Source organism: Mesocricetus auratus, unplaced genomic scaffold (genome assembly GCF_017639785.1).
Source record: "Mesocricetus auratus isolate SY011 unplaced genomic scaffold, BCM_Maur_2.0 Super-Scaffold_100006, whole genome shotgun sequence".
In the NCBI taxonomy this organism is placed as follows: domain Eukaryota; kingdom Metazoa; phylum Chordata; class Mammalia; order Rodentia; family Cricetidae; genus Mesocricetus; species Mesocricetus auratus.
The window spans coordinates 4659692-4687380 of NW_024429190.1; the positions used below are offsets into that span (position 1 = coordinate 4659692).

Sequence of the window (27689 nt, forward strand, 5' to 3'; positions counted from 1 at the left end):
GTAAGAATTCATGTTACTAAAGTGCTTCATTTCTATCCAAAGCACCAGTCCTTGAAAATCTTTTGTAGGTCAAATGTGGATTACTATCCATGAAAGCCAGTACTCCCTAGCCTCACAGCTCAGAGCTCAGCGTTGTGTATTACGTGTGTGTGTAACTATGTCTGGGGACACTTGAACAAGCATCTACCCATCCAAGACTGAAGACCCATGACAGACCAAAGCAAGAATGTCATCAAAGTCCAATATAGCTGCCGGGTGTTGGTGGCGCACGCCTTTAATCCCAGCACTCTGGAGGCAAAGGCAGGCAGATCTCTGTGAGTTCGAGGCCTGGCTGGACCGACAGCCTCCAAAACAATACAGAGAAACCCTGTCTCGTAAAAACCAAAAAAAAAAAAAAAAGTCTAATATAGTGAACCAATGAATTTTATTTGGTTTACTTACAGGAATAGGGGTAAGGGTTACTTACAGGAGCAGAAATGACTCAAAGCTATCACCAAAGCCTCCCCTAGACTGGGCACGGTGGTGCATACCTTGAATCCCAGCACCAGGGAGGCAGAGACAGGCAGATCTCTGTGAGTCCAATGCCAGCCTGGTCTACAGAGTGAGTTCCAGGGCAGCCAGGGCTACAACAGAGAAACCCTGTCTCAAAAAACCAAACCACCAACAACAAACAAAGAGCCTCTCCTAGCTTAAATGACAGCTGGAATTCTGGAGCACACTGCACAGTTCAAAGGCAGAGCAACAGTTTAAGTGCCCCTTCCAGGTAGTTCAGTTGGTTTGAGTTTCTTCCAGGCAGCTCATCTTGTCTGAGAATTCTCTTAGAAGTCCTTGCTGCTTATATAAGCTTGGGGAAGGAGGGGCCTAGTGATTGTGGCCAGTTTCAAGGACTTCCTGAAATTAATGAGCTTCCCTCTTCCCTCCAAGACAGATAGTTTTATCTTGGAGAAAATTGCTACACAACTGTATTTGTGTGCAACAGAGAGAGAGGGGGGGGAGGGAGGGAGAGAGAGAGAGAGAGAGAGAGAGAGAGAGAAGAGAGAGAGAGAGAGAGAGAGAGAGAGAGAGAGAGAGAGATTGGTTAAGAGCATCCTTGTATTATTATTTTAGGCAGATTCTCTCAATGAACCTGAAGCCCACTGTTTTGGCTAAGCCAACTGACCAGAAAGTTCCCAGTGTCCACCAGTGTCTGTCCCCCAGTGCTAGAGTTATAGGCATGTGAGGCCGTTTATAGGTTTATGTGGGAGCTAGGGATTTGAACTCAGGTCTTTTGCTTTCACAAAAAAAAATTCTTACCCACTGAGCCATATCTCCCCAGCTGAGACTTGTTCATAGGTTTGTTCTCTTTATCTGCTATGATATTTTAGCCAAAAGATTAAACACATATTCTTGGGTTTCTGCCTCCTTGGCATTGTGCTTGGGCTACCTACTACCAATGGCTGTGAAAGAGGGCCTGGGTTACAACAATGGCAACATGGGTGACAAATGGTCTGTTGTTTTGTTTTTTTACTTCCTAGGTAGTTGCAACACTGGGAACCACACCTTGCTGCTCTTTTGACAATCTCCTAGAAGTGGGACCCATCTGTAAGTATCTGATTCAGTTTTCTTTTTGAAAAGCATTCTTAACAAGGAATTGGGGAGATTTAGCCAACCTTTCACTCTGAGCCGTGCTCCTCATCAATTCTAATCATACTGATTTGCATGCCTTGTCTTATATTTACAATAATGTAGTCCCATTGACTTAAATTCCACAAACTCAGAGTTTGAGCTAACACACAATGGCCGAGATTAACAATACCAATATAGTACTTAAAAGGGAGAAAATGTCCAAGAACTGCATGGGGATATAATGTTTAGGATGTGGCGACTACGTTAAAGAAACTGAGCGCTTTACCATTTGGAGCAATTACCCCAACATGAATGTCCTGAGTGTGCGTGTCATTTACATGCCATGAGTTGTCCAATCCAGTCTTTTGTCATGCCCATTTTGGCTATTTTTGTTTTTGTTTGTTTGTTGAGATAGGATTTCTCTGCGTGCCTTGGCTGTCCTGGAACTTGCTCTGTAAATCAGGCTGGACTGGAAGGCCTCCACTTCCCAAGTGCTGGGATTAAAGGCGTGCGCCACCCCCACCCAGCACATTTTTATTTTTTTTAAAGAAAGTAAATTATTATAAACCAGAAGGTGTTGTTGCATGCCTTTAATCCAACAAAAAGAAGGCAAAGGCAGGTGAATCTCTGAGTTTGAGGCCATCCCGGTCTATAGAGTGAGTTCCATGACAGTAGGGATGCATAGAGAAACTCTGTCTTGAAAAACCAAAAAAGAAAGAAAGAAAGGAAGGAAGGAAGGAAGGAAGGAAGGAAGGAAGGAAGGAAGGAAGGAAGGAAGAGAAAGAAAAGATAAATTATTGTGATGTGCAGTCACATTTTCAGAAAGGGTAAACACCAGTTGGGATGGCATATGCTCCATCCTGGGTGTGTACAAGCACTCTCTACAGTGCTTTCCCAGTGACCACCTTGTAGGATGATACATCTCTCAGACTGCTGTCATTAAGCAGCTTGAGGCGGTCAGAATTGATTTAGCCAATCAATACTTTCAAGCTAAACTTCTACAGAGAATGCTCCATTTCAGGCCTCGTGCTCTCCTCCTTCCTCCCTCAATCAGGACATTTCGTCTTCCTCGTTGAGACTAGAACTCTGTGACAGCTGCAAAATGAATACATGCCCGTGTTTCCAAAGTCTCACCTTTGATGCGAGTGCTGGGAGCTCAGCAGGCCTTGGAGCGTTTCTAAGGCACCAAGGATCTATCAGCCCACGACACTCACCCTTCTCTGTCCCTCGGGGACGTGAAGGCTCGGGTGGAGTTGTCCCTAGCAAGCTCTCTGACCTCAGTTCTTGGACTTGTGCCAGACATCACGCCACCTGCTTGGCGTTTGCCTTCATTGTCAGTCTGTGTGGGCCAAGCACGTTTCCCACCTCTGCTGACCCCTGATTTGCTTGTGGTCTCTCCTCAGGAATGGGTTCTTCTCCCCTGGGTCATTGTTGCCTGGCTAGCAGGAGACAGGGGTGGAGGTGGTGCCTCAGGCAAGCTCCCTGGTTGGGCAGGGGTGGGGGGGTGGCCATGACCTTAAGCAGCAGAGACGCTTATAGCTCACAGCTGCATGTCTTAAATTCTGAGCTTCATTTTCCCCTATCTAAAAATTGGAAAGAAAAACGGCTCTCATAATGGTAAAACAGTATTTCCTTCACAGTGGAGCTCAGGGGAGTTCATGCAGACAGCGGGCTGTAGGAAAGCCACGTCCTGTGTGTAGTACATGCTTGTACTGCCAGGACCATGAGGCTAATCACCAACCATGAGAAGTGGGGTGAACACAGCCTTGCCATTCACTCAGGGTTTGGCTCCACCTGTTATGAGCTATGGCACAGCTGTGATTATTACTGGCTAAAGACAGCCACACACAGCAGGCTGAGAACACACTGAACTAGCTGGCCATCCCCAGCTATGGCTGTGCTGTGGGCCTCGCTAGCTGCAGACCTTCACAAGCTCAGCCAAGCAAGTCGAAGTCCTCTGACTCAGATGTCAGGCCAAGGACTGAATGTCCTGGCCAACAGCCGGCTGATGTCATTCCCCAGGGCTATCGGATTTAAAGCACTGGAGTCTTCTGCCAGCTAGAGCCTACAAGGCTGCTATCCCTGAACTCAATCTGGCTTCCCCACAGGAGCAGGAAGATGACAGCCAGCAGGTGGCCCCTGCCATTAATGCTCACAGTGCTGGATGATTACAGCTCAGGCTGCCCTGCTGTCTGTCCTGCAGCTCCCTCTGTCAGGCAGTTCTGGTGCTGTGGGCAGAACTTGATAGGTGCTTTGCTGTGTGGGTTCAATCCCAGAGGTTGCTTTTGGGACCATGTTGGGGTGTTGATAGGTCAACACCAGATCCTTTCATGCATGGTCAGTGTTCATACTTGAGGGCAATATTACTAACCAGTGGTAGTGTCTTATAGTTAAAACCTTTGCCACCCACTGTCTCTAAACCGATGGCTTTTATTTAACTATCATCAATTAGCACGCTTCACCAGCAAGCACCATGTTCTGAGCTGGCCTCATCCTATTGATTACAATGACATAGTCATAACAGCACAGGGTTCTTCACTCACCATCTCTCAGAAGACTTTCTTCCAGTTTCTGCTTCAGGAAACTTGAGCTCTTTGCTGTTTTTAGTCGCTTTGAAAATGGTGCACCAGCTGGGCGGTAGTGGTGCACACCTTTGATCCCAGTACTCGGAAGGCAGAGACCAGCGGATCTCTGTGAGTTTGAGGCTAGCCTGGTCTACTGAACAAGTTCCAGGACAGCCTCCAAAGCTACAGAGAAACCCTGACTCAGAAAAAAGAGAAAGAAAGGAAGGAAGGAAGGAAGGAAGGAAGGAAGGAAGGAAGGAAGGAAGGAAGGAAGGAAGAAAAAGAAAACGGTGCACCAGAGGATAGTGGCATTAGTCTCCTTGGATGGATCAATCGCCATAAGAGGTGCCAATTAAGAAGAGGATAGGTTATAGCAGATGGACAGACGGCACCTTAGTAACTGAGTACACACACTCAAACATTGATGAAGGGGTCTGAGTGAGCAAGACAGGCAGTCTCAGGGAATAGGGACGAGAGGGATGTATTACAGCCAGCCACAGCTTTGTCCTGAGGGCTGTAAGTAGACTGTGCACCATGGCCAGTCTGGCCTGGCTTCTGCATACTGAGGTGATCTCTTAGAAAACAGGTTGTACTTGGGGACTGGAGAGATGGTTAAGAGTACTGAATGCTCTTGCAGAGGACCTGTGTTCAATTCCCAGCACCCACATGGCAGCTCACAACTGTCTATAACTCCAATTCCATGGCAAAACACCAATGTATATTTTTTTAAAAAAGTAAAATAACAACAACAAAAAAGAGGGGAGTGAGGAGCCTGGAGAGATGGCTCAGAGGTTAAGAGCACTGTCTGTTCTTCCAGAGGTCTTCAGTTCAATTCCCAGCAACAACATGGTGGCTCACAACTATCTTTAATGAGATCTGATGCCTTCTTCTGGCCTGCAGACATGTATGCAGATAAATCACTGCATACATAATAAATAAATAAATCTTATTTTAAAAAGCAGGGTGAGGGGTGTGGGCAGCGGTGGCATACACCTTTAATCCCAGAACTCAGGAGGCAGAGGCAGGCAGATCTCTGTGAGTTCAAGACCAGCCTGGTCTACAAGAGCTAGTTCCAGGACAGGCTCTAAACCTACACTCGAAAAACAAAAAACAGAACAAAACAACAACAAAAAATTGTAGGATGAGGAGGCTTAGGGCTGCAGACACCAAAGGAGGTGTGGCCTCAGTGCTAAAGTGCCTTGCGTGTGCCACTCCCTATGTCTAGCTGCTGTGTGTTCCTGCTTCATGCACACAATGCCCACATGTGTGTGTGCATGCCTACACGTGTGTGCACATGCCCTGGAGGACCTAAATGATGGGGCTGGTGTCACCCAATCATGGATGATGCTGGACACAGAGGCAGTGTCCACCCCATCCCACTTCCTCAGAGGGCCAAGAGAAGCCCATCTAGAAGTTCCTTTTGTATTTTATTTATTATTTTTTATGTGTGACTGTCCTGTCTGCATGTACACCTGCATGCTTTTCTCTCAAGGGTGGAAGATATGGGAGAAGCAACAGAGGGATGAGACAGAGACACCTAAATGCCCTTCTAGACCCCACCTTCCCATGCTATGGTATGAGTGTTTCTCACTGTGGGCCCGTGCAGACTTTCCATCGAGTTTCATCTCGCTCCTTCATTCAGCATCCTGAACTGAACATGAACAATGACGTCAACAGAACTCTGTTAGAAGACCTCAGCTGAAAAAGCACATTCTATAGATCCCAAGCAGCACCCATGGAAAACACGGAATCATCTTGTTTTAGCTCATTTGGGATGCTCCACAAAACACCGTAGACCCCAGGCACTTAAAAATAGCAGGGATTCATTATTTGCATTTCTAGGTGTGAAAATGCAGGATCAAGGCACCAGCAGATTTAATACCTGGAGAGAACTCATACCCTGTCTCCTGGTGGCAGGTTCTATTTGTGGTCCTGTGGTACAAGACACAAGCAGTCTCTCTGGTGCCTCTTTTACAAGGGTGTTAACTGAATTCCACCATGGTAATCTGTTTACTTCCCAATGGTAATATCCTCAACTTGGTTTAATGGACATTCAAATTACAGCATGTCTTATTTTACATAGGAGTATAGAGCTCTTCTGGCCTCCCAGATAATATGAATGATAGCTGTGCTGACCATCCATCGTGACCCTGCTGTTCCCTGGGTAGAGTCTTGTGTTATCCTAAGGCTTTGTCTTTTGCCTCATCCAACTGGGGTCATGTAAGCAGCTGCTGAGACCCACAATTTCTCCTTTGCCTGTAATGACCTGAGTTTCTCCTTGTACCATGTTTTTTTTTTAACATGGTGGTATTCACAAGCTTATAATTCATCTGACCTTGATTTCCTAAGAGTCTTAGTTTGAAGAACAAACGGAATTAAGTTTTGCAATGTCTTTTACATCTTTTATCAGTAGAGTTCATAATGACTCATTTTTCCTCTCGGCACAGACATTAATGGCCATCATGTATGAAAGCCCGTGATGGATCCTTTATTCTGTATAAATACAAGGACACCGGTATCTTGGCTTGTGCAGGGATGATTGCCTGCTATCCTCTCTGTAGCCTCAACCTTTAGGTCTTAGTGACCTTGTGACTATACTTGGTGGCTGGGCTATTTATTTCTCATGCTGTATGAATTTTCCTAGATAGAAACAAAGCATTACTCATCTCAGACATGAAACCAATGAAAGACCAAATTAACAATTCCACAAAAGTCCAACTTGGTGAAACCATTGACTTGAATTGGGGTTATTTACAGGAGTTTGGGTGAGGGGTTACTCACAGGAACACAGATGACTCAAGGGCAGCTACATCACTGAAAAGCCTACACCAGCTTGGATGACAGTCTCACAGAAGCTGCACCCTGGAGCTCCCTGCAGAACTTACAGGCAGCACTGCTGGCCAGTCTCCTTTCCCTAGTAGCGATTAGTATCTATATAACTGGAGGGGGGGGGTCTTATAAATCTTATAAGTTTCAGGAACTTCCTGAGACCTATGAGATTTGTTTACTTCTTGAGTCCTAAGAGTTCTCTCTCTGGGATGGAATGTTTCAATTTGTATGAACAATGGAAATTAATTTATTTCCTTCCTTCCATTTGTTCTTTTTTTTTTTTTTTTTTTTCTCTCTTCTGTGTGACAGCGTTGGCTGTCCTGGAACTTGCTTTATAGATCAGGCTGAACTCAGAGATCCTCCTGCCTCTGCTTCCTGAGTGCTGGGATTAAAGATGTGCAGGCTAGAAAATGAATGTTTTTCACTGACTTCTAAGTGATAGGCTATGCAAAGTGGGAGTATTATCTAGTGTATACTCAAAGCTAAAGGTACCACCCTTACCTTCATTTGCCTAGGAGAGAATGAAGTTGCACATATTTAGGGAGTGTGCTTGCAGAGAAGTCTCTCTCATTATTAAACAAAGTAAGGTGAGAAACTCTATCTTTAAGGCTGTTGTGTGTGGTTGGAGTGGAGGGGAGTGCTGATTGTCAACTTGACAGGATCTAAAATCACTAGGAGACAAGCCTCCAGGCACACCTGGACCTTTATTTAGATTGTGTTAGACTCTGGATTACCTGGATTAAGTTAACTGAGGTGGCAATACCCACGCTGAAAGTGCTAACACAGTTCACTGGGCTAGGGACCTGTCCTGCATAACAAGTAGAAAACTAGCTGAGGACAAGTACTCGCCAGCCATTTTCTGTTGCTTGATCACCTGCTTTAAACACCTACCTTGAACCGTGAGTCCCGTAAGCCTTTTCTCCCTTATGTTGTTTCTGTTATGGTATTTTATCATAGCAACAGGAAAAGTGACTGATTCAGTTAGGAAACTTAAGATGTTTATGACAAGAGCCAAGGGTAGTTTGAGATAGTGTAAGATAAATGACCTAACTTTGGGGTGGACATGGAGGAGGCAGATCAGTGTCAGTGGATATATTTGCAGGGTTCTCTAGAGGAAGGGAACCAACAGAATGTGTATATATGTATCCTATACACACATATGTACACATATATGTTATAAACACGGATGGACTAGATTATCTACGGCAGCTCCCTCCATGCAGAGAGAGATACAAGGAACTCGGTCACTGCTCACCTGCCCAGGAAGTAGATGCTTCAGCAGTTCTAATCCAGTTTGGAGACACCAGAAGGCTAGGGTGAGGAAGCTAGAGTTCAATGTCAGCCTAGAGCAGCACCAGCAACAAATGCAGCTAATGTGATCGTGAGACAGCATCTGAGACAGTGTTGTTCCTCTTTGTATGTGACCTCTACACTGGAAGGTACCACCCAATCAGTGGCTTTTCCCATCCTCAGCTAACGCTCCCTAGGAATTGTCCTCACAGACATGCCAGGAGCTTTGTTTTCCCCGGTGGTTCCAAAGCTGGCCACATTGATAACCAAGACCATCGGAGTAGGGGTTATGTGTCCAACTCTCCATAAAGGGTGTTTCTCAAAGGGGAACTTGAAAGAGGGAGAGCAGATACAATAAAGTAGGGCCCTCCAGCCAGGTGGACTGAGGGGGCTCAGTACTGGACTGAGTGGTCGCTTCTGCTTCTCCCCCCCCCTCTGTCTCTCTCTCTCTTTCTGTTTCCTCCTTCCTTCCTTTATTATTTTTTGTTTGTTTGGTTTTTTTCAAGAACAGTTTTCTCTGTGTGACAGTTCTGGCTGTCTTGGTACTTGTTCTGTAGACCAGGCTGGTCTTGAGCTCACAGAGATCCACCTTCCTCTTACTTCCAAGTGATGGGATCAAAGGTGTGTGCTGCCAGCATCCAGTGTCTGTGTTGCTCCCCACCCCCACCCCACCCCATCCCCCAATTTCTAAGAGCTCTCTGGGAAGCTGATATGTTGGAAGGTCAGTGGCAAGTACCTCTGCCCTCAGTTTTACAGTCTCCTGGTGGGAGGCACCTTTTGGAGATCCAGCTGCCTGTTCCACAATGCTATTGATAAGCTGTATGTAAGAGGTATGCTAGACTCTGGCTTGTCTTGCATGAGGTGGGGGTGTGTCCAAGTGTGATGTCACCATCTGCTTCTGACCGGTAGGCAACCTGGAGGGAATGTGGCTGCACATCGATGCTGCATATGCCGGCAGCGCCTTCATCTGCCCCGAGTTCAGGAATCTTCTGAATGGTGTGGAGGTGAGTAGGCTTTAGACTGCTCAATAAGGTCTTTTATTTTGACTTTGCACTGCGAACCAAGCCCAGAGGCTCACTGTGTACCCAGCAAGTACCCTGCCACTGAGCAACATGGCTACCCCAAGATGATTAAAAAATCAAACCAAAGACAAAGCCATTGTGCTATCAGTAAAGTCTCATTTTGTAAGAATTGGATACCTCCACTCTTACTGCTTTGGTTTCCTTCAGCAAACTACTTTCCAGCCAGTTGCAATGATTATTAGAAATTACATCTCCTCAGGGAGCTGGAGAAATGAATCAGTGATTATGAGTACATACTGTTCTTGTAGAGGACCTGAGTTTGATTTCCAGCATCCACTCCCATAACCACAACTCTAGGAGATTTGATAGTTCTAGCCTGTGCACACCTGCATTCACGCGTGTATATCCCACGACCCCCACACATACTTTTTAAAAAGGAAAACTGGCTTAATGAGAGAAACTACACTTCCTCAGGACCGGGCCCGAGGACATTCCAGTCATGCAGTCTGTCTTTTGAAGCATTCCTGAGACTGACTGTTATTTCCCAGTTGCTGCAAATCTGGGCAGAGCTGTGTATCATAGGTTAGACTTAAATAAATATGAAACTTTGGAAGAATATTTCTGAGCAAAACAGAATTTCTGTGCATTCCAGTCAAACAATAATTCAAAATGTCAACCCACAATTCCCTCCAATCTGGCTCAACGTGTTGTTCACATTCCTCCTGTACACCTGGGCAAGACGGTCACATTAGTCAATATCCCACAGAAAGTCACCACGGCGCTTAAGTGTTCCATAGACTCTTCTGAAAACTGCAAAATGCATCCTGTCAGACCAAATGAAACTCCCTTGAAAAGTAGTGATCAAACAGTTAGCCAGGACATTCTCTCCATAGAACTACAGAACACAAATCAGTGCGGACTTAACACAGATTATCACCAATAGCTTTTCAGACTCATGCAGAATTCCATTGTTTGGCAGTTAATTCACTAAAGAGCCTCAAAAGGCCTTTTGTAGAAGTGTGTCCAAGGAAGGAGATACTAAAACGGGGGAGTCAGTGCCTTAGCCAGGAAAGAATTGCTTTCTTCTTGGAAGAAGTGGTTTCTTGAGACTTCACTTTCTAGGGGAAGCAGGATCAGCATTCAGGCTTTCCTTGTACCCTTGGACAGCTCAGATATCTGCTACTCACAGCATAAAATGGATTTCCTCCTGAGGAAGCCTTTGTGAAGTTGTCCTAAGGAGGGGCTGTGCTAACCACGCTTAAAGGGTCTAAGAAGAGGGTGCTGCCCAGGAAACTGAGCATGCATTAGATGCTTTCATTATTCCCCACCAGGGCTTGAAGAAACCGCGTCTAAACCTCTTTCTGCTTGCATGCCAGGCTTGCCAATCAGTTTTCTCATTACTATTTTGAATTCTCATAAGACTGTAATAACAGAAAAGTGAACGTCAAAGGTATGGAATACAAATTGTCCCATCTTTGAAGAGACTAATCTCCCACGATAGCACGGTGGTTTCTGTCTGTTCTTCATCCATCCATTTGCATACGCAGCCAGTAATTCCTTACGGAGCGTTTCTTTCTTGCTGCACTCAGATCCATCCCAGGAGGTAGAAAAGAGGTCAGCATCACAAAGTACTGACGGTTGTGTTAACATGTGGAAAGTTCTGATACTGTGATTCTCTGGCCAAACCTCTTAATGTCCTGGAGCTAGTTCTGTGGGTGTTTGGGTCTCAGAAACGAACATTAATCTTGATGGTGTGTGGACATTTCTAATTCAAACTCCAGAGTCCGAAATGCTCCAAAGTCAGAAACTTTCCAGGCACTTACATTATGCCAAAGTGGCAAATTCCATATCATGAAGCTTTGTTTCCTACATAGAAAATTTTAAAACACTGAGTAGAAAATTACCTCCAAGCTGTGTCTTCCAAAACTCACATTTCATGTTTAACTTGGGATCCATTGGCTAATCTGTTTTACTCTGTCTGTGCAAATACTTTTAAATATAAGGAAGCATTTCAGGTAAGGGACACTCAACCAGCTTGTCCTTCAACCAGTGGAAGGAAGAAGGGCCACGCGTCTCCCTTTGGTAGTCAGGCCTGGTCTGGAGCCTGCTGACTCCAGGTATCCGGTTTAGGGTTTCCTGATCTACCAGTGCTCTCCTTTGGCCTGAAGTGACAACTCAAAAGTTTCACCTTTCACAGAGGGGTGTGGGACAGCCAGACCACCACAGCGATGGGCACCGCAGCCAGATCCTATCAACAGCAGACGGCATTCATGGCACTCACAGGGACAAGGAGTCCGCTGCAATTTTTCCTCCATTAGTGGTACCGCTCTCTCCTTGCCTGGCTGAGGGCTTGGCTGCTCCGTGGTCAGATAAGCGGCCGCAATATCCTGCTGTGGCCCGACCCTTGCAGATAAGGGCTGTCCTCTCTGTCAGCGGGAGGAAAATATCACTGTACCGTAATGAAAGAAGTTTAAACAGATCAGCCCAGCGGAGGGAACTAATAAAATCCCCAGCAAACAATGCTCCTCTTTAACCTTTTGTTTCCTTTTATCAACAAATGAAACTTGCTGTAATTTCCTGTCTCCTTCTCAAAATTACTTTTTCTGAAACCTGGGAGGAAATGAATCGGCTCCTCTAGCTCGGGTCCATATGGGAGCTTGCTTGGTTGGCCCGGTGTCTATCACCGACACCAATGAGGCCCCCTAGGGCTTCGCTGCCTCCTCAGTGAGGGTCCCTGAATTAAATAAAGAGGAAGCAACTGCAAAGCCTTGGGAAGTTTGAAAAATGTCCCTCTAGGAAATCGGGCTAGACTGAGCCTCGCTTCTATCTAAACTGAGCTCTGAGGCCAAATCCCTGACATTCAGAGGGACTCATTGCCACTCGTCAGTCACGTGGGAAACCGGGGCCTGCATTTGGAAAAAGGCAGAGGGGCGGCCTTTCTCGGAGGCTGAGCTGAAACTCTGGAGCCTTCTGCTGCTGTCGGTAGCTGAAACTTCTTTTCCCCTGAAAACATGGTCTGTGAATGATGCAGCTGATAGGTGTGATCCTCCAGGCAAGAAACCTGTAACTGTCAGGAATTCAGTGAGCTGAGACGTCATTTTAGAGGATGAAAACCCTTAGGTACATGGAAAGTAGGATCCTGTTGTCATGCTGGCAAAAGAACCTTCAGTTAAATAAAAAATAAAAAATAAAAAAAGGAATTTCTAATAGCTGTCGATTAGCTATGAGGATTTTTCTTTCCTGTCCTTATGATGATACTTACATTCTGAGAACTTTGCTAGTTCAGAGAGTTGAAGGAACAATGTCCATAAAGTATTTGTGGACCCAGTCTGTATATTCTGGATTTCCAGTGTTTTTGAACTCTCACATGGGGAATCTTGTGTGGTACTAGTGTGGGTAACCCAGAATGTGAACTCTAAGAATGCACAGGGTCTTGCTTTACCCCTAAAGAGCTGTGACTAAACTGTTTTCTTTTTGTTCTTTTTCCTCTGCAGTTTGCAGATTCCTTTAATTTTAATCCCCACAAGTGGCTTTTGGTGAATTTTGACTGCTCTGCCATGTGGTAAGTCTCTTTGTTGTTCAGAAACTATTGCCTGCGGTGACCCTTGCTCTGCAGAGACGCAGGCCTACCTGCCTGCCAGAACACATCCAGGGCCTGGGTGAGAGCAGAGAAAACATCTAATCACTTAGTTCATCAGTCACTTCCACTCCAGAGTCACTGTTGGAATTCTTGCTCAATCTCGCTCTGGTTGTAAACTTTTATCTAGAATGTATTGTTGCAACAGATTAGCTTGAGGGAAGAGTGGAGACAGTCAACCTGTTATTTGACTTATCGCTCCCTAGCCGGCAACAGATCCAAGGGAACTTCAGCACTTATATTTAATTATTTGGCTTCTGTGTATTTATTCTTAGCTTTATCATCACTCTGTTAGACTAACTCTGAGTTAAAACAATTTAAATGCTTAAAAGTTCTTGCTAAGGACAAATAAAAGTATCAGGTCTTTAAAATTCCCTGGAAATTCTTAGTAACAGTGCAGTAATCACTTTGGCTATATTTAAGTAAGAAAAATAAGTTTAAAAATCAAATAATATTGTAATGCATAATGACGTTTTAAGAAATAATGTCTGGGAGTGATGCAGGGACACTAGGAACCATCTCTTTAAAAAAAAATCAGAATGAGAACTTGATTAATTCCTCATAGAACCAGGGAAGGCTTTGCTTGAATTTTGTGTAGTAGGTAAGGCTAACGTTTTCAATATGCTTACTTTGCACAATTGCTCAGTGTATAAAGTCATTACAGATGATACTCTAACTTAAAACAGGAAGGAACACATCTCTCACTCAATTTAAGTAATGTTAAATCTCCCAGTTTACCAAATAATCAGTTTATTGTCTTATTAGCTTATCTGAAATCCTTTAACTGCTATAAAAATCAAGTTCATTTTTTCAGTCTTTTCATACAAATTTTAATAATGTTCTACAAATTTTCTTTATTAATTTCAATGTGTTGTGTGTGTTGTGCATGTGTGTGTTTGTGGGCACGCATGTGTGTGTGCTTGTGTGTGTGTGTACGTGTGCATGTGTGTGTGTGTGTGTGTGTGTGTGTGTGTGTGTGTGTGTGTGTGTGTACAGGCATCTGTGCAGAAGTCAGAGGGCAATACTCAGGAGCTGGCCATTTTCTTCCATCTTGTGGGATCTGAGGATTGAACTCAGGTTGCCTGCCTGTATGGGAGCACCACTACCCATTGAGCTATCGTGCTTTCTGTTACTACAACAAAATACTAAAGAGAATCAGCTTAAAAAGAAGACAAACATTTGAGTTTACAGTTTCAGAGATTGACCTATGGTCAATAGGTTCCATTGCTCGCGGCTTGTGGTGAGACAGCGTATCATGGAGGAAACACATGGTGTAGAAAGTGTTTGCTCACAGCCAGCCAAAGACACCAAAGAGATAGGAAGGACCTGGGTTCCTATGATTTCCTCAAAAAGCACAGTTTGCTACTGGAAGATGTCCAACTAGCCCTCCTCTCTGGAAGGCTATACCACCTCCAAATACTGCCATAGGTTGGGGAACCAGTCTCTTCTGGGCCTTTGAGACATGTATCCAAACCGTCATATGTATGTTAGTCAATTCACATTGCCATAACAACATACCACAAGCTCAGTAGATTACTAACAGAAATTTATTTCTTACAGTTGTGGAGGATGAAAATCTAACATTAAGGCCACGGCAGACTTGGTATGTCAGGTTAGGGTTCATTTCCTCACAGACAATTCCTTCTTAATGTGTCCACATCTAGTGGAGGGGTGAGTGAGTTGTCCAGGATCTTTTATAAGAGGTATTCAGTAATTCCATTAAGACTGAACCATTGTGACCTAATAACCTTGAAGTCTCCATTCCCTAATCACTTCAGGATGCAGAATCAACATTCAGATATCAGCTAAAAGAAAACTCATAGTTCAAATATGGTTGCATTTGAATCTGGGTATGATGAAATTAAAATAAGAACAAAATTATTTTATGTTCTAGTGCTCTTAGCCACACGGAGTTCTAGGAAATAAAATTATAACTAGTGTAAACAGAAAAAAAACCCAACTAGATAGAATAATGGGTGACTACATAAAATGTAGGTAATGGTCGCTTCAGTGTCTGTGATTAGGAAGCTATCAGGGGAATGCCTGGGGGAAAGACGGGGAGAGAGATTTGGGTGAGGAGTGTGCAGAGGGCCTGGGAGCTGCTTAAGGAGGAAAAGTGCCCAGGACACCATGAATTGGCTCTTTCATTCAATGATAGGTTATTTATGATAGAGAGGTCAGGAGAAGGCCCTTTGGGGAAGTGACATTTGACCAGACCTCTGACTGGGGGAAGAGCCGGCAGGACTGAGAAAGTGTGTGCAAAGGCCCTGGGGTACAGCAGACCCAATACCTAGCTCGGATTTGGTTGAAAGAGTTGCAGATTATCCTGTTGGAAGATGGCTTTGAGTTCGTTTCAGTAAGCCACTACATTTAAAAACGGGTGGTTTTACAAACATATGTTTCTTTTCAAAATGTTATTCTCACAGTTAGGATAGGTTAGAGCTCAGTAGCCCTGAGCAGAGCACACCCTTTCAGGCTCAACAAAGCTCCTCCAGCCAGCTACTCCACCAAGCGCGAGACTCTCAGAAAAGCAAGATTCGCAGTTTTTCATAGCAACCTTTGTCCTTGAAAGAACAACAACAGATGTTTGCAAGAAGCAGCGCACACCTGAGTTCTCAGGCTGCGTGGACAGAATTCTTTGACTCTTCTCTGGCCCTTGCCGCAAGGGACAAAGGGCTATCAGACATTCACCGCAATGCGGGCGCTTGGCCTAAGAGCCTTTTACCTTCTGAGCAATGCCTTCCACTTGTGCAGTACTTCACAGTTTATCTAACCCTCTCAAGGGCCCTTCGAGTTAGGAATTGCCTCCCTGTTTTATGGTCGAGGAAGCTAGAGCTTAAGGCTTAATCCAGAAATACATGGTGGCAGGCACCCACAGTCTCAGCCACTCAGGAAGTTGAGATAAGAGGTTTACTTCAGGCCAGGAGTTTGAAACCAGCTTGTGCAACAAACAAGATTCCTTCAGAAAGAGCTAGGGAGATAGGTAGAGAGACCTGGGGGCGGAGGGGGGTATTTTTCTCTTGTGAAAGGGTACATAGCGATCTGTATCAGTGCCAGGGGACTGAAGTCTTAAAATGCAGGGCCGGGTGGAGAGTAAGACAGAATCCAGCACTTCATGGCATGTTGTCTAAGAGCAGATAACAGGAAGCAGCACTTATCTGACAGGCCCATGCAGAGACGTGCACAGGGTCATTCATCATGGACCCAGAAGAAGCTGAAGAAAGGGCTTGTGTTTTGGTGGAGAGGGACCAGACTTTCGTTCAAATAGTTATTGACTGTGTTTTCTCTCTGAACACTACAAAAGGCCCTGAATTTTAGCTCAGAAAGTACAGCCTAAAGGCAAAAGGTCACTAGCTAGACATAACATCCCCGTCCTGTCTTTACTGCCCAGCTGCCTTCACAGAGGGGAAGGTGGAGCATGCTGGTGGTTCGGGGATCCCCCTGAATGTTTGCAGAGGGCTTTAGGAGAAGATGGCATCTTGGACAGGCAGTCACTCAGATGATGAAACTCGAGAAATTATTTCTATGGTCTTTCACACTGTCCTGAACATCTAGCTACTAAATAGAAAGAAATCTTTTGCTAGCCCTGATATCATTGCAGTAATGTGATCTGCCTTGTCAAAATAGAGCACTGGCAGTGAGGAGTCCTGTAAACAAACACCAGAGTTCCGAGGTGGCTGACCCTCAGACCCTGCAAAAAAGTGACACAGGTCAACAGCCCCAAGTTAATAATCTCTTACAGATATGTTTTAAGATTCGACTAAAACCAGAAACAAATGTAGTTTGGTTTGGGGTGGGTTTTTTTTGTTTTTGTTTGTTTTGTGCTCTGTAATCTTTAAATTACAATGTCTCTCTTTTGTTTAATAAGATTTCACCAACGGCTTGCCCATAATGTAACACAAACACTTTGGTTGACTTCTTTAAATATTGAAATGGACAAGATAAGTACGTTTCTGAAACTGGCAATCACTACAAGCCCAGTAAATATGTGTTAATGAATTCACGATTTTGTTCATAAGCTTTCCACTGTTCATTTGGTACTTTGACTCCTTCAGATGGGAAGAAGTATGGGATGATGTGTCTAGATCTTAGCATGCCTCTCATATCAGAGCTGCAGAGAGGACCAGCAAAAGGCACTAGTCACTGTTCTGTCTGGTTAGACACGTGATCTTGGGAAAGATGAAGAAAAATAAAAGAGCTGGGATGTAGCTCAGCGTTGGCTCCCCTGTCAGTGCATTGGAGACCCTGGATCCATCCCCCAGAACCACAGACGAGGAAGTAAATGAATAAGTGCACGCTGATCGGTCTTGGTAGACAGTAAAAGGGTACAGTTGCAAATGCTTTGGAGATGTTAAACACTGAGAGGAATATAATCATGTCGAGAACATCCACAACTACACGTACAATTCTACAAAAACTTTTACTACCCCCCCCCCGTGTGTGTCCAGAGCTGACTTAAGAATAAATAGAAAACTCGTACACTGTAATTTGGCCCTCCTGTGGCCTGTCGGGGGAGGTGTCAGTCCCAGCACACATGGGAGCAGCAAATGTCTCTTATGTTAGCTTCAGCTTCATTCACTCCAAAAGCAAGTGAGAAGCACAGAAAGAAAACATAGGATAACCCCACACACTTAGAAGTTTGAATTCTAAGTCAGATGTTAGCAAATAAAGTGCAGTGACGCTTAACAAAATGGAATAATGGACCAGAGTGTGTGCATTCCCGATGTGTGCGTGCTTTAGAACATTAGACAGTTTGAAAATGTCACTTGTTGCGCTAAAGGAACATGAGAAACAGTTATCCCATCAGGTTCAGAAAAGGCATTAGATGAAATTCAATATCCCTGCAGGACAAAACCAAAGATACCTTTGCATTTAAAAAAAACAAAGTTTGTACTTTTAAAAAAGGATTTATTTGACGGGCTTGATGGCACAGGCCTTTAATCCCAGCACTTGGGAGGCAGAGGCAAAGGCAGGCGGATCTCTGTGAGTTCGAGGCTAGTCTGGTCTACAGAGCAAGTTCCAGACTAGTCTCCAAAGCAATACAGAGAAACCCTGTCCCAAGAACCCCCCCCAAAAAGATTTATTTATTTCCTTGTTTATTTATTTTGTGTGTGTGTGTGTGTGTCCCACCAATTATCAGAAATGCAAATGAAGATCACAGTGATTAGCTGGGGGTGTGGTTGTCTGTGTTGGAGCACATGCTTAGAATGAGCGAGGCCCTGGGCTTGAACGCCAGTAGCAGAGAAACAAAAAATAGGACTGAGATGAACACACAGAAGCCACAGTGAAGCTCTGCTGATGGCTGGAGATCAAAGACTCTGTACAAAATGTGAAACCATGGAAGCCAATACAGTGCAGAGCTCCATGTGGTGCGAGGTGTGCGCCCTGAGTTGTAAAGAGCCTGGGCCCTGGCAGCCCTAACAAGCTAATCTTGCCCATGTACCCTCAATATGTCAATTAAGATAACACCAATTAATGACGAATAGAAAAAAAGAGATTTCTTCAGTGTGGCAGAGAAACAAAGAGGCACTTCCACCACAGTTCTGGGTACTGACGTGGAAATCAGGTTTAACTAACGAGTCAGGGTTCTGCATAACTAAGCAGTCCCGGTCAGTGTGTGGTCTAGGCCATCATTACCTTGGCTCCACTGTCCCCTGCAAAAGTCACCTGACAAGTCCTCAGAACTGGGTGAAACCTGTTTCTGGGGGACAAGGTACCCTCCAGCTGGCCTGGGCTTCCATCTTTTTCCCAGCATGAGATTTCTGGGGAAATTCCAATGGGTTTTCTTAATAGTCTGATAGCCATAGGGAGGGTGCAAATGTCTCTTTGGGATCTCTTTACTCCTGCTGGGATTTAGGAGCCCTGCCTTTTGTTCTTTCAAATCAGGGTGAAGAAGAGAACCGACTTAACAGGAGCCTTTAAACTGGACCCTCTCTACCTGAAGCACAATCACCAGGACTCAGGTGAGCAGGCCTGTCCGCTTCTGCTGGCTGTTTGGGGTTCATTTTCTTTCTTTCTTTCTTTCTTTCTTTTTTTTTTTTTTTTTTTTTGGTTTTTCGAGACAGGGTTTCTCTGTAGCTTTGGAGGCTGTCCTGGAACTCACTTTGTAGACCAGGCTGGTCTCGAACTCACAGAAATCCTCCTGCCTCTGCCTCCCGAGTGCTGGGATTAAAGGCGTGTGCCACCAACGCCTGGCTTCATTTTCTTCTGAGCTGCTTTGGGTGCACCTTTCCTAGGACTGAAGGCCTCCTGGTTTATCCTCCCAACTCCTATGCTGTGCTGAGCTGGGGCAGTGGTTGGACTTCTCTAGCAGAGGCTCCCTCTTACCCCGAAAGCACCAAGAGCCTGAGCGGGGGCCAGGACAGAAGGAGTGCAGCCACCAGCCTCAGTACAGGCACAGGCATGCCTTCCAAAGAAAGACAACACTTACAATAGTGACTGTGCAGATGTCTCTCCTAAAAAGGATTTCCACAACACCCATCAATATCATGAAGAAGGAGAAAAAAGAAAAGAAAAAGAGAAAAAAGGAGGAGGAATAGGAATGAAGAGAAAATGTAAAGAAAACTTGGGTAGGGCCAGCACACCAATGCACACTCATGTGTTGGTTAAAGAAGATACACAGACTAATGAGGAAGAGGACAAGTATGCAATGAGCAGCAGTGTGAGCATGCACACAGACTTCTCTCAGACGCCATAGCAAGACGCCCACAGTGACAGGGGTGGCCTCTAATTTAGACATGTCCTTCCTAGAGACCATGGCAGGAAGCAGACACAATGAGGTGTTTGAGCCATGATGACTGTATAAGTGAGCCTCCTGTTACTACAATGGGATGCCTGGGGCACTTAACTCTCATTTCTAGAGGCTCAAGTCCAAGATGGGGCAGCCCCATGGATTTGAGCCTTTGTTGAGAGAAAGCACATCATGGCAGGAGCATGTAGTTGCTGTGGGAGGTTTTGATTGCATTCTGACACTCTTGAGACTGCCAATAAAATTTGCTTTGAATCAGAGGGAGGGGCTAACACTAACAACTAGCTGACCAAAATTAACCATGGAGATTTTGGAGGACTGAGGACAGAAAGACTGGAAGTTGTGTGTGTGTGTGTGTGTGTATGTGTGTGTGTGTGTGAGAGAGAGAGAGAGAGAGAGAGAGACAGAGACAGAGACAGAGACAGAGACAGAGACAGAGAGAGACAGAGAGAGGTGTCACTGTTTGCTTCTGCTTCTCTGATCATTCAGGTTATTATGCTGATATCTGATTCCCAAATTTTTATTGTTAAAGAATAATTAGATAAATGCTTCATGGAGTAAACCAAGTGCTCACATTGTGGCATATTCATAAGTCAGAGGTGCGGAGAAGAGGGGAGAGGAAAACTTATGGGCTATCATAATTCATTTTGAATGCACGTCCCCAGGTATCCAATAGCCCCACCTATTTTTTTCGTTTTAACATGTGCATTCATGTTTTTGCCTGCATGCATGTCTGTATGAGGGTGTTGGATACCCTGGAACTGGAATTACAGACAGTTGTGAGCTGCCATATAGATACTGGGAATTGAACCCAGGTCCAATGGAAGAGAAGCCAGTGCTCTTAGCTGCTGAGTCATCTCCCCAGCCCTGAGGCCTCACCTCTTAAGGCCCCCAAGTATCTCCCAATAGCACCACTGCAGATTATGATCTACTGAAATTACAGTAGTGGCTATCGTACTGACAGAGCTTTCTCTGGGACAAAGAGATTTTGGAGGACCGAGGACAGAAAGAGACAGGGGAAATCCTGCAAGTGTCTCATTGGGTCCTGGTATATGAAGGAATTGAATTTTTACAAAACATTAAGTGCCATTCTATGTGCCTATTATCCTTCTTTGTAGGCCACAGCCCCTGATATAAAATCATGAGGCAGGGTAGGCTGGGTCTGAGGGGCACCAAGAGAGTGAAGTCCAGATTTCTCTGACAAGAAGTTCTACTCAACTGCGTGGCCAAGGATGATGACCTCATATTTCTGATTGTCTTGCCTCTATTGCCCCTAGAGTTGGGATTACAGAAATGTGCCACCACGCCCAATTTATGGTTCTGGGGATCAAATCCAGGCTTCCACGCATGCTAGATAAACACTTTATCAATGGAGCCTGTATCTCCAGCCTGAGATTTTTATATAATAGAAAATGCTGACAAAAGAGAGAAATGATTGTTCTCATTAAGTAGGCTTTTCAGATATAACCTTCGTTGATGAAGACCTATTTTGCAAATTAGAAAAGAGTCAATGCTAAACTGTATCTTCCACCTCAGCCTTCCAAATGCAAATATTTCTGTGTCAAGTTGCTTTCCTGTTCCTATGATAAAATATCATGAACAAAAGCAACTTAGAAGAGAAAAAGGCTGACTCTGACTTACAGTCCCAGAGGCATAGAGTCTGTGGTGGTGAAAAAAAGGCACAGTAACAGGCAGGGCTCAACAGGGCCAGAAAGCTAGCTGGTCACACAGGAAGCAGAGAGAGTGAGAGCAGGAAGCGGAACAAGGCTGTAAACCCCCAAAGCCTGCCCCCAGTGACGTACTTCCTCCAGCAAGGAAGACTACCTCCCAAAGGTTCCACAACCTCCCCAAACACCACTGCCAGCTAGGGACCGAGTGTTCTGATACATGAGACATTTGCTATTTAAACCATGGTGGTCAATATATTGTATTTCTCACAGTTTTAAGCATTGCCTGATTTTATTACTTTAATGTTCCGTTTAAAAGCTGTGCACACCAAATTAAATTATGAAGGTTTAAAGATATAGTAGGTATGTAAGACACATTAAGTGGTCCACAGTGTGTATACAGCCATAATCATAGGAACTTGCTGGTAGAGGGGAAGAGCCGGCCATTGCTTCGGCTAGCATTGATGGTACAAGGAGCTCAGGCGTCGAGGCCAGTCCTCACTCATCCCCAGTGAGATAGACTCACAGACTTATGCTCTCCTCTAGCTCCAGAAGTGACTGTCTAAACCCTTCTCAAAGCCTCCAATTGTACCCATCCACTGTGCCCCCAATGAGGAAGCATTCTAAGTCTGCAGTCCACATGGCAGCTGCTAACCCACAGCCAGTGGATGACACTTGAAGGATGACTCATGTGGCAGAACCACCTTTTCAATTTCCTTTAGTTTCACACAACAACTTGATTAAAGTAGCCGAGTGTAGCTAGCAGTGCTCTATCAGATGGCTCAGACGTACACATTCGCAGGAGGAAGTGTCACCCATCCATTTTCACTTATGAGTCATGCAGTTATTACCAGGTACCTTGCGCCTTTGTGAGTCACTAGCAGGTTAATTTTGACACCGTGCCACTGCCACCAGGTCTGTTTAATAGCTTCATTGCTGACAAGAGGTTCCAGAGAAAAGGTCAGAGTGTGGGATGGGAGTTGAGGATTCTGTATAGCGAACTGCAGGCTCTGTCTCAGAGTTATTAAAAAGACAGGCTGACACTGTTATGCATGCCCCCAACACTGCCACTTTTATCCTAGCTGAAGAAAGACCTAGACTTTCCTGAGGCCAAATGGAAGCCAAGTAACGACTTTAGATGCCCTGTGCCTGGGTATATTAGGCTGTCCCAGCTGAAACGCCCCTGCTGCAGTGGCTATTGCCCAGAAAGCAGGGACTCTTACAAGCTGTAGCATGCATGGCCTGTGTTCATGGATGAGATTCCCAAGGTGCCTGACTCTATTGAGCACACTGCATAGACCTCAGCATTCTCCTCTAGTCTCTGTACAGGACACTCAAGAAACATTGGTTCGTGACTCTTCCTCACGAGGCCTTCTTCATCACACTGTCCTGGGATCTAGGGCTCTAGGCACCAAGGACCCAGAGTGCAAAACATCCTTTTCATAACCAATGCAGGGACACTGAGTCTAGCATGCGGAATTTGATTCAGAGCGTATCCAGAGAGCAGCTGCTCTGTCCAGATGCCCGCCAACATCCTTGAACATGGAGATGAAATCTGCCCCCCACTAGATTATTGTGTGACTCATTCTCTGTATCACCAGCACCATTAATAATTCAGCCTTCCAATGTGTCCTGGGCATCCTGTGCTCAGGGACTTCCCTTGAATCTGTTACCTTGAATGAGCCACAAAGAGAGCTTAGCCCTGACCAGTCCTTGGGTAGTGTCATGTCTGCCCCAGAGGACACCTTTTGTAACTTTCTAATGGCCTCCCTTTGTCTTTGTTCTCCAGGGCTCATCACTGACTACAGGGTAAGTAAGTTGTTTTGTCCGTTGTAATCCAAACTGAACAAAGTGCCAGGGGTTCCCTACTGTGGTGGCTGCTGTCCCCACCTCCGGAGCAGGAGTCCACAAGAGGCACATTCTAAATGTGCTCTAGAGGACATATTAGGTGGCTTTTCAGTAAGCTTCCCTGCCAAGTAAGTTCATCAGAGGTCCCGGTTTAGAGGGTACAGCCCCATCTGCCTTCTAAGACAAGTGGAAGGAGGTTTGACGTCAACTCTGGCAGGGGTCTGTCTCCACAACACAAGCACACGTGGCCCTCTTTCCCCCTTCTGCGGTGTGCGTGGGGCAGCGTCCTAAGGAGCGGTAGGGCAGAGTCAGGCAGGAGCGGATTCTTGGACAGGAGACTGCCGTCTTGGCAGACTTTCCGCGACTCGCTTTACTTCTCTCTCCTTTTTTTATTTGCCACAAATGTTTTCTGGATTTGTGAAAACACCAGGTTGTCCCAGCTTTACTCTGGGAAGGAATTTGGAACCGCAAGTAATGCTGGGAGGCTTCTTCCAAGAATAGAAGCCAAACAGGCGGGGAGCGCGAAGGGGCCCACTGCATCTGCTGCTTCTCTGACTCAAGAAATGACCCGGCTCATCTGCTGGGTGGGGTGGCGGGAGCGCAGGGCGAGCACAGGTCGTTATCAGAGCATCTCGTCTGAAGCAGAGTGTCTAAATTCTTGGGACAGTATGTCAGCCGCTGATAATAAGGTAGCAGGATTACCTCTCATAGACACAGAGTGCCCTTCCTGCTTCTGATGACAGCTGCAGGCTGGCAGGTGCAGGCCACCAGGGAATTTTCATTACAGCTCCCCCAGGACAGAGTTTCAGGGAAGCTTGTACCACAGGGAAAAGCCAGGATATGCACAGATATGGGTATGGCCTGGAGAACAATTCATCATGGCATTTAACTTTTTACACACAATCCCTAGTTAGGATCTAACTTACCTTTTACAAAGCATTACTTAAGGGATAATGTGAGAATAATACTAAAAATAGTTTGAGGATAAAGCCATTCACAGTGTCCTCATCCTGACATTGCTGTGGGCTTTGGGTTCGCATTGTCTTTGTGGGGGTACAATACCAGACTCTTGAGAAAGAGCTCACAATCTTTGTCAAGCAGAAGTTGGCAAGTCTGTAGGCAATTGTCAGCAGAGCCTTCATTATTTTAAGTGAACTTGGCATGGGGGGGTCAGACCTCCCTTTCCCCCCCAAAGGATACTTAAACTGTGCAGAGGCAAAATTTAAAGAAAAATAAAAACCATGAATTTTGCTCATCCTGTGGCCCCATCGTCCCATTTTTATTTTATACACATGGTAATTGTATGCCTACTGCATTGAGGCTCAGGAAAGCTAGAAACCTTCATAAAAAATTAGTTCAAGCTGGGTGGTGGTGGTGCATACCTTTAATCCGAGCACTTGGGAGGCAGAGGCAGGCAGATCTTAGTGAGTTCAAGGCCAGCCTGGTCTACAGAGTAAGTTCCAGGACAGTCAGATCTACACAGAGAAACCCTGTCTCAAAAAACCAAAAAAAACAAAACAAAACAAAACAAAAGTTTAATGATAAAGAATCAAAATAAGGAGTAAAGTCAGTTATGAGGGTGCACATCTTTAATTCCAGTACTCAGGAGGCAGGGGTAAGAGGATCTCCGTGAGTTTGAGACCAATGTAACCTACCAAGTGAGTCCCGTACCAGCGGGAGCTTCATAATGAGAACCTGTCTTAGAAAACCAAACGAAAGAAATTGCACCATGGGCATACATGTATAGGGAAAACAGCATATTTAAGTTTGGAGTTGTCCCAGATTTCATCCATCCGCAGAGGAGAGATTTTTGGTAACTCACCTCCTGATTAAGGGAGGAGCAACTGTATTTAAAAGTGGTCTTTATTTTCCAGGAAGCCCTGACCGCAGGCTAACTCTTACTTGTATCTCTGGTGGCCGACGGCATGGAGTTTGGGGCGCTCCTCCTAACTGTAGAGCACCCTCTCATGAAGGGAGAGGGCTGTCTTTCTCCACAGCACGGAACTAGGAAAAAAAAAAGGCGAAGGGCTCCCCTCCCCCAGCCTGCCCTTTCTTTATAAGCTCAAGTAGAGAATTTCAAAGAGAGCCAGGAAGCAGCACAAGGCCGTCCTCCTCCCGACTGGCCTGCGTCTCATCTCTGTCCTTCCCTACGTGCCTTTATTGCATTTCCAACCACCATCCATCACCATCAAGAAGAATGTGAGGGCCAGTGTGAGCAGCCAGTCAGCTGACCGTCTGGGAGAGCGGGGAGCTGCAGAGGAAAGCTTCTCTGGCGAAAGGGTATTGGGGTCACTCCCAGAGGTCAGGGAGACAAAGGAGCTGACACAGTTTCAGAGTGCAGTTTCGGTGCAGGCAGGCAGAGAAAGGCAGACACACTAGGGGCTCAGCACCCTCTCTCTCTGCTCGGATGACCCCCTGCCCCCGTGCAAGCTCTCTCTGGAAGGGCTGCATCTTTTCTGTTTTTTCCTCTGGTACCTCCTCTGGTGTGCGTTCAGGCTGTGCGGTGGAACTGAAAACCATGGGCGCCTCCCAATCGGTGCTGATTCTGTTCCCCCATCTCCCTAGGATGCGAAGTCAAGTCACTTCTGGCTCCCCTCTTCCCCAGCCTACACGTTCGGGTTGAGAAATGGGTACTCACTCTGCAGGGAAATGGCTGCCTCTAGACGAAAGTGGCCAACCGAGAAGCTGAAAAGGAGCCCGGCCGGCCGCTAACACTTTTCCTTATATTTTGTTTCAGCACTGGCAGATCCCACTGGGGCGGAGATTCCGCTCTTTGAAAATGTGGTTTGTTTTCAGAATGTATGGAGTCAAGGGGCTGCAGGCTCACATCCGCAAGGTGACTGACTGCCTTCTTTGTTTATCTGAGTAATATTGTAATGGTCTAAGGAGACTCAGAAATGAATTCACGTGTCTCAGTGAGCAAACGCCATCACACGCTGCCTAACAATGGGGACGTTCTGAGAAATGCATCATGGGGCACTTCCATAAACATGAGGATATTAGAATTTTTACATACAGCTGAGATAGACAGTTTCCTAGCAGGCACAGGCCTTTGGGGACGGAGGAAAAATATGGTCTGCTGCTGTCTGAAACGATATTTTAAACATAATTTTGGAACGAGGCAGTAGTTTGGGCCTTTAAGGTTAGGGCATTCACAATCTGGGCCTGTGTGTCTTCCAAGACACTTTTGTTAGAATCCAGGAAGTTAGTTAAACCATTGTGTAGATTTTACCCCCCCCCCAACTACTGCTCCCCCCAATCTAACCACAGTGAGAGCATAATGCTTTTCTCCCCCCTGGCCCTCCCCCAAAATGCCAAACTGAGAGACCCTTTGAGTTGTTTGAGGTAGACAGATACCATTTTGTCCCTGTGTTTTCCAGGAAGCTTTCTGGGCTGTGAAACTTCTGTTTCAACAAGCCGTGCAGATCGCTGCGATACATGGATTAGACTGCTTTGTGGAACCGCTGATTGGTTCCAAGTCCTACTACCCTACTTTATTTTTTTCAACAGCTGGGGAAGCTGAGGCCTGAATATGAGCCAGGACTTGTCCACCCATTTAGTTAGAAGCAGAGGCCCACTGCCTTCGACTGAGGAGTCTTTTCTAACCCACAGCATCATCTTGATGAGGCAAGCATGCCTGTGGTTTCCAGCCTGTGGTGGTGACAGCTTTCCCCTCAAGTCCCAGTACCCACTGCATGACCAGATGTGCAGCCAAAGGCAGGGGCTGAGTCTCCAGACTCTTCTGTGTCAAGGACGCAGAAAAGCCTTGGTGTCCAGGGGGCCTGCCACATGGCTTCAGACCGGCACCTGTCCAGGTCGCAGAGCTGTTGTAAGGAAGTGTGTGCAGACATCAGGCATTGTGAGCAGCTACACAGGAGGAAGAACTAGAAGCCGAGGGTGTGTGGAGATTTCTAGGATAGTCCCTGATCCAACTGCAAAAGGAATAGGGAGGGTGAGTCAACTTGGCGTAATAAGAAAAAATCCCAGAGTGGTTTATCAGTCGAAGGTGACGATGACTTTCAGTTCAGGACAACTCACTGAGATTAGGCTGTGCCAGGTTAAAAACACACCACACCTCTTTCTGGAAAGGCCTCAATCCTGCTCCAACAAGAGACTGCAAAGCATGGTCAAAGCTGGAGTTTTTAGGCCTGAGCTAATCGAAGCTCGCTTTAGTCCTGGATCTTTGGTGCCCCCTGGTGGGATGACTGGAGACAATCGCTTCAACGGTGTTTCAGTCCCGGTAAGCCTTGTGTGCTTAGGCTCCTCTTAGGCATCTACCCTGTGGCAGCTAGCGCTGGGTGCCAGCAGGTTCCAATTAGCTAAGTGTGCACATGGACAGTGACGGGTGTGTTCTCTGCAGATCAGATGTGGTTTTAATCAGCTTTTGAGTTCTATAAACATCCAGAGATTAAATAAGCTTATGTGTTCAATGCAAGCACAAAACTTTATTTTAATTTTTATTTTGCAGATAAGGCCTCA

At 45.6% G+C, this 27689-nt stretch overlaps 1 protein-coding gene across 4 annotated transcripts in view; it reads left to right on the plus strand.

The window, feature by feature from the left end:
• Positions 1–27689, plus strand: part of Ddc (dopa decarboxylase) — an 85136-nt gene that overhangs the window by 52611 nt on the left and 4836 nt on the right. For 3 of the 4 annotated variants that reach the window (XM_005082971.4, XM_021234617.2, XM_040746648.1), the window contains exons 7-12: positions 1515–1581; positions 9198–9292; positions 12805–12872; positions 18834–18910; positions 23152–23171; positions 25948–26046. In XM_005082971.4, the coding sequence (XP_005083028.1) occupies positions 1515–1581; positions 9198–9292; positions 12805–12872; positions 18834–18910; positions 23152–23171; positions 25948–26046 (426 nt within the window). The remainder of the gene's footprint in view (positions 1–1514; positions 1582–9197; positions 9293–12804; positions 12873–18833; positions 18911–23151; positions 23172–25947; positions 26047–27689) is intronic. The other variant, XM_040746649.1, reaches the window with a different exon arrangement.